Source organism: Ananas comosus, linkage group 19, assembly GCF_001540865.1.
Source record: "Ananas comosus cultivar F153 linkage group 19, ASM154086v1, whole genome shotgun sequence".
NCBI lineage: Eukaryota > Viridiplantae > Streptophyta > Magnoliopsida > Poales > Bromeliaceae > Ananas > Ananas comosus.
Window position 1 is genome coordinate 8235046 of NC_033639.1, and position 12014 is coordinate 8247059.

A 12014-nucleotide genomic window follows, 5' to 3' on the forward strand; every position below is an offset into this window, starting at 1 on the left:
CGGCCTAGCGGATCCATCTTTTTAATCATTAGTTAGTTATGGATTCACAGATACATATATATTATATATCTATATTTGCATAAAATCTTAATCTTATCAAGATGTTTTCTTCTCTTCAATAAAATTAAGTAACTCTCAAAATACTCATACATTATCCAAGACTAGAATCACAATTCCAAGTAAAAGATCTTATCTCTATATAGATATATTTCACATATTTTCAATTAGATTCTCTAATTCCTAATTAGAGATAATATCACTCCTCACATATTTAATTAGATCTCTATCATCTTTTTAATCTTATTTTCAATAAGGTTACTTTACTAATAAATTAATTCCTCACTCTTAAATACACTTCCATGATCTAAATATCCGGTATCCCTCAACACTCTCATTAGAGTGGGATAAATTTAACTTTCGAGGCCGCTCAAGTGTCAGAACTGATACTGAGATCCTAATCTGACATCTGGGAACTCACTTACAGTTGAATACCGACAGCGAATGAATTAACATCCTAATTTCACACTGATCAAGCGCCAGCTTCTATTTTCACTCAGCTTTGACACTAAACTCTCATGTACTGAAATGACTCGTCATCCAAACGGATTCCCAGGTGCACGACAATTCTATGTGTGTCGACCGCATAGGTTATACCATCGGCAGTGGAATCAACATAAACTGTTTGATATTTTAATTATAACTCTTCTAATCGACAATCCAAACAATTCAATTCAGTTATCTCATAGTGTCTGCTCGGCCGTCCCCGTAGTGACCCGACTGTGCTGTATAGAATGGAATTCTAAATTAATTAAGGTGGTCATGCACCTTAATTAATTGGATCCATGATAGCTATTGATCTATATACATATAGAAATCAATCTCTCTCCGATCTCTCTTCTGCGCGCGTGTTTCTTTCCGATCAACTTCTCTATTCTTCATCGACTGAAAGATCATGAAGTGATTGCTAGCACCGTCCAGATGGTCCGTGACTCATCCGGTTCGTGAGACGAAGATAGATCGGGTATGCGCCGATTCCGTGTGGATACGCGTAGAGGCCGGGCATGTGCACGGCTAATCGGAATCTCTGTTCGTCATATTCAGTTTCAACCGTACAGTAGATCAAGAGACCTTAACTGGTCCACGGTAAGATTTCTAAACATAAAGAGTTTTTTGTTTAGATTAATTTTTTGCATAGTAACATGAGAATGATCCGCCGGCAACGGTTTGATTTATTGGTTTTCGGTTTTCATATGTGATATGTATTTAGCTTCCGAAAAATTTTAAAAGTGCAAAATTATTTTCCGCTGCGTTTTTCTGATGTGCCGGTTATTTTCTAACACCTCGATGGCCTTCGATGACGTCTATGTGAAACAATCGTTATACTCTAAAAATTTAAATTGAACTAAAATAGTTTTAGAATGAATGACTATTTGAAAAATGGAATGTCACAGCTAGTATCAGAGCAAATCACCAGTCGGAAATGTAAGATGAGTCTTGATTGAGTAAGGATTATACAACGGGTAGAGCGTGACTCTCAACTAATTACTACTGTGGGTGGAACGCGACTCTCCACAAGATCGGCTAAAGACTAACGAGACGAGTCTCACATCTCGTCTCGCATCACCTGATGTCGAATTTGAAATAGTTATATATATAAAATATAATATGACTAAATCTCTTAACCCGATTGTAATATTTTGGATAATGGTTAGATCCAAAAAATTAAGAAAGTTAAGCGTAATAGGACTAAAGTAGTTTTAGAATGGATGATCTCCTGAAAAATGCCGTCACATTATGGCTCATTTGAATTTAGAAAATAAAGATCGAAACTATATATTTAGCAAAATTATTTGATCTCCGTAGAAAAACTCTACTATTATGAACAAATAATATAGAAATTAGTATATATTATCAACAAAAAAAATATAATATAGTGTAAAAAGCTAACATGTTCATGGAATTACGTATGCACTATTTTACTAATATGGTAATGTTTAGTATTTTAGTTAGACAGTTATTGCAATTTGTAATAACAATAATTTAATTTGTAGATAGAATAATAATTGCATTCTTTTAGAAGGTTAAAGTGTGTAGCATTTATCGAAATTATNAAAAATTCTCAGATCGAACTAGAAAAAAATTAACTAACAAATTAAATCACAAAATAATCTAAATTTTATTCTTAAATTATAAAAGAAAAGATAGAGAGAGAAAAAGGAAAAAAAAATAGAAAATAAAAAATTTGAAAACATAGTAGATGTAAAATGACTAAATTGCTCATGTATTAAAAGACAAAAATACCTTTTTTTGAGGTACGTGGTAACCGGTACCTCTCCCAAAGTAACCTGCTATTGCAGGTGACCATTTTAAAAAAATTAAATCTGAGTCGTTGAATATGCGTGAATGAACGGTAATAAAACAAAAAAAGTATAGAAGTATTACTCTAGTATCTAACAGTATTGGTTCGGCGCTGAACCCGCTTTAGGTTAAAACAGAATCCGGTCGGGTCATTTCTTTATCTGCGTTTCCTCCGCCAACAGATCTACTTTATACTTATTAAATTATGTATGATGATTCTATAATTTAGAATAGTCCTATATATAAGATATAGTAAGGTTAAAACTCTTCATTGAACTAAAATAGTTTTAGAATGGATGACTATTTGAAAAATGGGACGTCACAGCTAGTATCAGAGCGAATCACCAGTCGAAAATGTAAGATGAGTCTTGATTGAGTCAGAATTATACAGCGGGTAGAGCGTGACTCTCCAACTAATTACTGTTGTGGGTGGAACGCGACTCTCCACAAGGTCTGCTAAAGACTAACGAGACGAGTCTCACATCTCGTCTCGCATCACCTAATGTCGAATTTGAAATAGTTTTATATATAAAATAAAATATGACTAAATCTCTTAATCCGATTGTAATATTTTGGATAATGATTAGATCCAAAAAGTTAAGAAAGTTAAGCGTAATAGGACTAAAGTAATTTTAAAATGGATGATCTCCTGAAAAGTGTGCCGTCACATTATGGCTCATTTGAATTTAGAAAATAAAGATCGAAACTATATATTTAGCAAAATTATTTGATCTCCATAGAAAAACTCTACTATTATCAACAAAAATTATAGAAATTAGTATATATTATCAACAAAAAAAAATATAATATAGTGTAAAAAGCTAACATGTTCATGGAATTACGTATGCACTATTTTACTAATATGGTAATGTTTAGTATTTTAGTTAGATAGTTATTGCAATTTGTAATAACAATAATTTAATTTGTAGATAATAGTAGAGTTTTNGTAACTGTTTATTTTAATAAATTTATGATTACATAAATTATATTAAATATGCTATTTAAGTTAGTAGAGATGAACGCCATATTTCAAATTTTTAAAACTAAAAATTGATTAATCGGCTTAAATTAAATGTATTAAAAAATAATTAAAAAAATTAAAATTTTTAAAAGTTGAGTAGCCAGATCAATATGGGTGATAATTGAAGTGAATTCTAATACATTTTTACTATTTTAGAATAAACTAATAAAGAAAATACTATATGAATATGTTAAAAAAAATTGTAAAAATTTGTGCATAGGCGTAACCTTGTCTTAGGGATAAAATAATACACTTTTTCGTTATCAAACTTTACTTTATTATAATTTTGGTTCAATTAAATTATACAATCCAATTTAATTGATTAATTGTGATATATTTCTAAGATGATACCGACGTAATATTGTTATAATTAATAACGTAGCAATTATTATGATACTATATTAATATATAGTGCAATTATTAGACCCTAAGACTAAATTACAATAATTTAAAAAGTTTGAGTTATAGATAACCAATAATTTAAAAATCAGGTCGAATCGGTCCGTTACACCAGTTCAACCGTAATCCAATTCATAAACCAGTTTAGTTTAACCTTTTAACCAGATAAAACAAAATTTTGCTTTGAACTATTCAAACTTGCAATTTAACTATTAAATTAGCAAATTATGAATGAAGCAGGTAGCTGGCTACATTTTTCTCAAAAAAAAAAAAAACTATTAAATTAGCAAACCGGTTCGATTTAATCAAACTGGTTCACGTCATATAAAAATTCAACAACTTAAAATTAACTAAGTTAATTTTATTTTCAATTGGCATAAATTAATATTACAAAAAAGTAAAACTTTAAAACTTATATCTATTTAATTTACTATAAAAATAATGAAGTAAACAGTGATCTTTAAATTCAGTAATATTTTCAGGTTACTATTTGACCAAATTTTTATAACATGGTAAATAAAAATTTGAGTTTGAGGAGGAAATGTAATTGTTTGAAAGTTTGAGGACCAAACGTGCAATTTGGTCACCTTCCCCTTAAACCTCTCGGAAAGAAACAGTGCTCCGCAACCGCTCTAATGGCTCGCTTCCTCCGCTTCTCCGCAAATTCCCTTCGCCTCCTCCTCCCCTCTCCTCAAAACCCTAACCCCTCCTCCTCCTCCTCCTCCTCTCTCCTCAAAACCCTAACCCCTTCTCCTCGTCCTCTTCTGGCCCTCTCCCCTCGCTCCTTCCTCTCCGACCCCGGCCCCTCCCCCTCCGCCTTCGACGATCGCCTCCTCCGCCTCCTCCGCTCCGAGATCTCCTACCTCGCCGGCCACCTCCCCCCTCTCCCGGTAATCCCCCCGCTCCAAAACCCTAATTCCCCCCTCTTTTTCTACCGTAATCGACTAATTTGGTGATCCCCCCTGCTTCCGTGAAGCCCCCCAATCGATTCAGGTCCTTCTCCGTCGAGGACCACCCTGGGGAGCAGTGGATCCGGCTCCGGTGTGCCCATGGCGCCGACGAGGTTAAGGTGGACGCCACCATGTTCGACGGCGCGGCCGCGGTCCCCGACGAGCCCTTGTTCAAGAGGGTGGAGGCGCATGAGCGGGGCCCGCGCCTCCACATTAGCCTCGTTGTAGAGGTGTCCCGAGGCGGGGGTGGGGACGAGGGCGAGGGCGAGCCCTCGGTGCTCGAGTTCATCTGCTCCGCGTGGCCCGACTCCCTCGTCGTCCACAAGGTGTTTCCGCTTAGGAAGAAGGGCGCCGCGGTGCGGCCCTACATGGGCCGCGATTTCAAGTGAGACTCATGATCCAAAATTGTAACTTGTTAGTTTTTAGAGCTTAATTTGGTAGCACCTGCATTTGTTTGCGTTCCAAACTTTAAAATTTTGCGCGATTGAACATGCTGGTATCGAATAGTCCTTAGTTTGTCTACTTAGGGGTTTTGTGATTTGGGTTGAGATTTGGTGTATGGTGTGGCAGGGAGTTGGATGCGGGAGATCGGAGGTCGGTGGTGGAGTACTTGGAGGAGAGAGGGGTGGATGATGAGCTCGCAGAGTTCTTGCATGAGTACATGGTGAACAAGGACAAGTCGGAGCTCCTTCGGTGGCTGAGGATTGTGGAGTCTTATGTCCAAAAATAGGGAATGCGGTAACCATTGAAGGGTTTGTCTCCTTTGTCCCTCTAACCAGATTTGTTTTGGGTCATCTCCCTCGGCACAATGCGCACATCTACAAAATTGCCAATTTATGTTATGTGAATGCTTTCTTAATTTTTCTTGTGTATTTTTCAAGGAGGAACCCATATGCTAATTTCTTGTATTATTATTGCATATGCTCATAGTATATTTGATCCATAGTAGGATTTTGTAATTTAAGATATCCTCTTCTTTTTCGTGGATGAGCCATTTTATCAAAAATATTAGTGGATAGTTGGTAATTTTACACTTGCTTGTTTTCTTTATCTGCTTGCATTGGTTTCAGATAGTTCTAACAGCTTAACAGAATTATATCGAGTTTTTGCTAAAGTTGATAATTTTACCTGGAACTCATGAGTTTAAGCTTAGTGTGTTACTCTTAGATTAATTGTAGTTGTTCTGTATTCAAAGTACGTATTGACATTCATAGTTAATCAACAATTTTCAAAACATTTACTTGAATTAGCAATCTTTTCGATTTAGGTTACTTCACAAAGTTTGAGGCAAATAGACATAATAATGTCCAAATGACATGCATGATAATCATGTGCTTAGCTTGGGCAGCATTTGATCGCAGGTCTTTGCAAAAAAATCAGAATGTAAATACAGGGTAGTTAAGTAATACATTACATGGTTGTAATATGCGATAGGGCTAAGCTACAGGGTTCCATTTTGAAGTTTTGCTAAATTAAGATCTCATCAACCTGTGAATCTATAGTCCGTCATCCCTTGTCACAGCTATGCCGTTGAGGCTTTCTTAATTCGTACAGGAACTGTGTATGCTGATGTGTTGCTTGTTATCGTGAATAATGTTGATACATCTCCTTCAGAAAACAAAAGTATAAATAAAGAATGTTTGTGTTCTAAGTAATCTATGTGATCTGTGTTCAGTAATTTCGTACACATTACATGTAGAAAAGTGAAAGGAACATGCTGTCTAATTTTTGTGAATTTCGTTCTGTACTAAACAATGTCAATAGAAAATAATTGATGTTTTCCACAGGATGTATCAATTGTACCTGATATATCAACTCTATGATAATCATTTTCTCATTTTGGTATGTTTTTTTTCCCCCTTTCTTAATTGTCTAAACTTCAAATTCTAAGTAGTTGGATCTACTTGCTGGTGGACTTCACCTTTCTGATTATTATTTGTTAGCTTATAAAATCTTTTTCATTTCCGAAAAGAAACAAAGGATGCAAAAATTTGCTACTTAATTTTTTTTTTTTTTTCTGTTGCCAAACAAATGAATATATGTATAACTTGCAAAATATGGTTTGCACAAACTTTGCAAAACAACAAAAATGTAATCATCGCTAACGAGGCTGATGCTTTGTAGTTTTAAACTATTTTACTTTGAGTCGAGTCTCTCCGAAATCGTAGAGCTGAATAGGCTCTCTGACTTTGGAGAAAGAAAAAAAAAAAAAATCCTATTACTTCTTGTCTGGGTCTTAAAGTAGCAAGCAGAATGCTTTGAAAACGAATTTTAATGACTAAACCAAACTAAATTTTAGTGCTCCACCAACTGTTTTTTTCCTTCCATTTTTTTCTCTCAAAAGTAATAACTTATTTTTAGCGCTTGAATTGACCGACAAAAGCCAGAAGTAGAGTTGATTTTGAATTTTGACAGAAACTGGGTCAACAATGGTGGAACAAATCCTCATGCTTTTATAAACCTGGGTAGTTCATTGTTTGTCATTTTGTCTGAAATAAAACTTTGTTTTACACTTAAAAATGCATGCATCAGTTATGAAGTCCACACGACATATATCTAGAAAAACTCAGAAACATGTTGACATTTTTTTTTTTTGCTGCATTTTAATTAAATTAGAAACTGATTGCAGCATATTGTTTGCAGAAGGTAAGCGCTTATTTGAATGACCGAAAGGTAACAATTTGTGACTTTACAAGTTCGCTTCTATACTCACTTGTAAAGGAAAAGTTGACGTAGATTATTTTCTGGTTGATTGAACTAGACTACATGATTGCATTTCTTTCTGCATTAATATGCTTGGCAGAGAAACCTTCTTATCGGTATGTAAGCCGATGTCAAGATTTTCTGAAAGGTATATATAATATAAGCAATTCTCAATGGAATATGCAAACAAACAGTTAGTACATGTATAGACGGAAAATTTCCCTTCCTATTTAAGACCCTCTGGGTAGAGCAACCTTACAACTTAAGTTTGTGGTCTGTCAGGCTATCTGAAACAAAAGATAAAAGAGTTTGGTGTATTTCTTTTTGGAGACTCTCTCTATGTAAATTGTTCGGCGAAGTAGTGACCCAAATATATGCAACCTAAATGCAGGTGGCTTTCTCTGCGTGTGGCCAAGTTCACCTGCTGGCTATTCTACTAGTTTCCTAAGTATGGTTCTCCACAATAATAAAAAATGTTGATGAAAACTACGTGAACTATTGATTCTTTCTTCTTGGAAACACTAGTTGCTTAAAAATCTTATTACAGACTTCTGAGTTAGACCATGTTAATTTCATATATTTTAAAATTTGGATAATAAGGATGCTGTGATGTTCATTTAGCTTTGCGGGTGATTGCTTTGGTTAGCAGGTCAGGCATAGATAATCTACAAGATTGAAAATGTACTCTCTTTGTATCCCAATCCTATTCAGATGCACTGCACATATGTCACTCCTGTAGTTACAATCTATTGATTTAGATTAAACATAAGCTCTGGCATTTTCCTCAACATGCATGCAAATCCAGCTAATTCAGCTTTAATTCTCAAAAATATCAAACTAATATTGAGCAGGACAATTGAAATGTAAGTACTATTTCACAGTTTATGCCATTTCTCTTGTGATGGATCACATCTATTAGATATAACATTTAATGGTTCCAAGGATAGTCATTTCTAAGAATATATAAAGGCAAAACAAGTAGTAGTTTTTTTTTAAATTTGAAATTGCCCCCTAGTATTTATGGAGAGACGGGTGCTTTATGAACTATTGAATGTGTAAGAGGCATAGAGAGATCAGTTGCTATCGTTGAACTAGTAGATCTTGCTGGAAGTGATGACGAACTAATATTTGATTGGGCAGTTGCTGAGAGACTGCATGGGTAGCAGATGTCAAATGGGTTAGAAAGCTCAGGCAAAGAATTTACTGGGTTAGAAAGCTCAGGCAAAGAATTTACTCCTAAGAATTACTGTGGTGGATATGACTTTTTAATTCTACATAATTAGAATTGGATAGTTATATTCTGTGTGATCATGACATTGTAACTATATGTAATTAGTATATTTTCTGTACAAGACTGCTATTTTTGGGCTCTTTCTGCATTAGCTGATGTTTAAGCTTTATATACTCGTCCTTGCTTGAATCTTTGCCCATGTAGGATCTTTTCATAGTGAATCTCTGTAAAAGCATTGTTGGATTGGCATGGTCAAATGGGGCTACAGCTGCCTATGCTCTAACTTCATTGCAGTAGACACAATCACTTGTGCATGCTTTCTTTGAGTTGATCTCCTCCTACTTGCTACATTTTCTTTTCTTATCCGGTTTAATGCTGTTATTGTTCTTTTTTTTTTTCAGTTAAATTGGTTCATATTTGTTTCCTCGCGGAAACGGTGGTACTGAGTTTATCAATTTGACTATGTCAAAACATGATGGCAAGCATTAGAAGGCCTTTAGAGCTAATTTTTCTACAGCTGATGATTAGTAACACTTAAAGAGCCATGGATCTCAGGTATTACCTACTAGCCTGCCTAGTCTTTGTTGATACTGACAAACTTTATTGTTGTTGTTATTATTGGTGGCCAAAAGTGTTGAGGGTCCCCGAACTTTGTTTTCTTCTTTAATTGAAATTATATGTTGTATTCTTTTATTAAATTTTGTCAGAAGAGTTGTAAAATATTCCATCAAGAAGAAGAACATAGTTCAGTTATAGAATAGTCTGTCATTTATTAATTTAACCAAATCGCAATTCAACTGACTAAAATAACTCAAATAAACAAATGAAATTTGAGGATTACCTATCAAAACAAAAAAGAAAAAAAGAAATACAATCTAGGATCTGTTTCAAAGTGGCCGATAGTCGACGGCGACTTCATACATATCTACCTTTTTAAAATCAAACAAGAAGACAGTGGGAGTTGGGGGTTCAAATCTGAAATGCCGAAGGTCGGGGACTTGTTTCTTGATTACCTATAGTTGGTTGATGAGTTTTTTGAGCCTTATTATTGTTATGTTTGATACTTAAAGCATGTTGGGTCCCATGATATCTGCTTAAAATATGTTGCCATTTCATCACACAAATCTTCATTCTTCAACCAGAATCTAAGCATGGCCCCGGCCCCACATGTGCTATATTGATTAAAGTTTTTGTCATTGTCATTTCCCTACCAGACACTAAAAGAAAACTAGATAATTGTATTGAATTTATGTGTCTCTAAATTCTTTTATATTTAAGTTCTGTTCTGTTTTGCGCCTGAAACTACTCTGAAGAGGTACTTAGATAATGCGAAGCACGCCTTTTATTAAATATTTGTTGTTCACTACATTCAACTTTTCCGCCGGTGATCTCACTCTAAGTTGCTTATGCAATGGCTTGCTATTATATATGCGGATTATATGTGGAGCACTTTTCAGGTTACAAGGGATTGTGCATTAGTTGTGGTTTGTTCCTTGAAGATAGAGAATATATACATCATTAACCCTGTCCATGATCTTAGAGTGAGTTATGAATCTGACCAAGTAGATAATATAATGACTTAGAAAAAGTATTATTATGGCAAAGCATGGTTTGCGTGTGGATTGGAGTATGCCATATTAGAACTAGTCCTATAATTTTCTGTGTCTGAGTGATTATAGTATTTTTAAGTTAATGCACAACTTGTTCACATCAATACAAGAGCAATTCAATATTTACTCAATCTGTAGTGAATTGCAGGAATGTAGTAGAGACACAATGCTGAAGATTTTAGGAAATAAAAGTGCACTATATATGTGGGTGCAAAGTGTTGTAGGCTCCAGTAGCCTCTCTCTTTTTCTTTTTTCTTTTCTTTTTCTTCCCTTCTTGAGGATAGTAGCAAAACAATTGTATGGAAGAACTTACATGCAGTGTTAAATCACAGTCTGGATTGGATTCCTGCAAAAAAGTAGTGAGCATGTTTGGTTCTGCTTTAGCTTCTGCTTTCTATTGTAGTTATTTGAAATAAGAACTTCTGCTATTGGATTGTGATTTGAGGCTCATAAATAGAAGCTTCTATTTGGAGCATCTGATGTTGCTTTAGAAGTAAGTTGTTGAGAGAAATTTAACATTGTGTATATTTTAATAAATTTTTAAAAAAGTATTTTTTCAAACAATATTGCATTGTACTGTAGTGCCAATAGAATTGGTCCTAACAGCTTTAAGCTTTAATTTTAGGTTAAATTACATAAAATTTTTCTGTCAAAACCCGATTTTTCACTTTTCCCTCTGTTATTTAAAAATTTACACTTTGCCTCCTTGTAAAATAAAAAATGTTCACAGGGGGTACGGTGTGTATTGTGATGATAAAATGATCATTTTGTCCCTCATCATTTTCGTCTCCTCCCTCATTTTTCTCAACCGCCGCCTCGATCGGCCATGGTTCACGCCTCGATCGGCCGCGGTTTTTCTTCGTTTTCTTCTCCTCCTGCTTCCCTTCTCCTCCCGCACTCTCGCCGCCCCTTGATTTCGGTGACAGTAGGGAGGAAATCGAGGTGGGCGTGGATGGAGAGGTGGGTAACGGCAACGAGGGCGAAGGGGTGTTTGTGGGCGCAGATGGGGATGTGGGCGAGGGCGAGGCAGTGGCAGTGGAGGAGGGCGAGGCAGAGGAAGACGAAACTACAGGGAAGAGAGCGGGGAGGTATTTTTGGCATAAAAAAATATTTTATAACGGATCACTAATGATAGTAGGTGAAGTGTATATTTTTTATTTTAAAAGGGGGCAAAGTGTAGGTTTTTAAATGACAGAAAAAAAAGTAAAAAATTAGGTTTTGATGGGGGGGCGGGGGTTTTGTAATTTAGCCTTAATTTTTTTTCAACAACTTTTGCGTAATGCATAAGTTAGAACCAAGTGCTTCTGCTTTTTGAGCTCAAAATTGTAATCATAAAAATTATTATGTTATACTGACACGGGACATTGGACGCTAGATATGTAGCACATGTTTTAACTTAAACATGAGCATGGGACATATTTTATACTTCAGAAACCATTTATATATGCTTTTGATTGAGATCATGTGGGTACCCTGAGCTTCAATCCATATACATTTCATGTAGAAACATTGCGTTCAAAATTTTATTCAAACCCTAGATAGCCTATCATTTGGAAATAGAATAAGCAATTGAATTTTCTTTTTCTTTTATTTTTATTTGTCATTGATCTAATTTTGGCCGTAAATGGAAAAATATAAATGTAAGAGAAATAACGTATACCAGTAACAGAAAACTAGAGTTAAACGGGCATGCTTATGGAAATTTATTTATTACCATCCTTAGTTGAAATGATAAANGAAAA

The 12014-nt window shown here is 35.0% G+C and overlaps 1 protein-coding gene across 5 annotated transcripts; it reads left to right on the forward strand.

Moving 5' to 3' along the window:
* On the forward strand, window positions 4392-10733 carry LOC109724555 (uncharacterized protein At2g39795, mitochondrial-like). 5 transcript variants are annotated; one of them, XR_002219962.1, is made up of 6 exons: window positions 4392-4668; window positions 4755-5113; window positions 5299-5480; window positions 6516-6570; window positions 7372-7401; window positions 9064-9415. XR_002219962.1 is itself a non-coding variant. In XM_020253407.1 (4 exons), exons 1-3 carry the CDS (start codon window positions 4414-4416, stop codon window positions 5456-5458), a joined length of 774 nt encoding a protein of 257 aa, XP_020108996.1. In that variant the 5' UTR covers window positions 4392-4413; the 3' UTR covers window positions 5459-5480; window positions 9064-9415. The 5 variants fall into 5 exon arrangements, 1 of the variants encoding a protein (XP_020108996.1); XR_002219960.1 differs by lacking the exons at window positions 6516-6570; window positions 7372-7401 and adding an exon at window positions 10411-10733 and having other exon boundaries at window positions 9064-9217; XR_002219959.1 differs by lacking the exons at window positions 6516-6570; window positions 7372-7401 and adding an exon at window positions 10421-10732 and having other exon boundaries at window positions 9064-9217.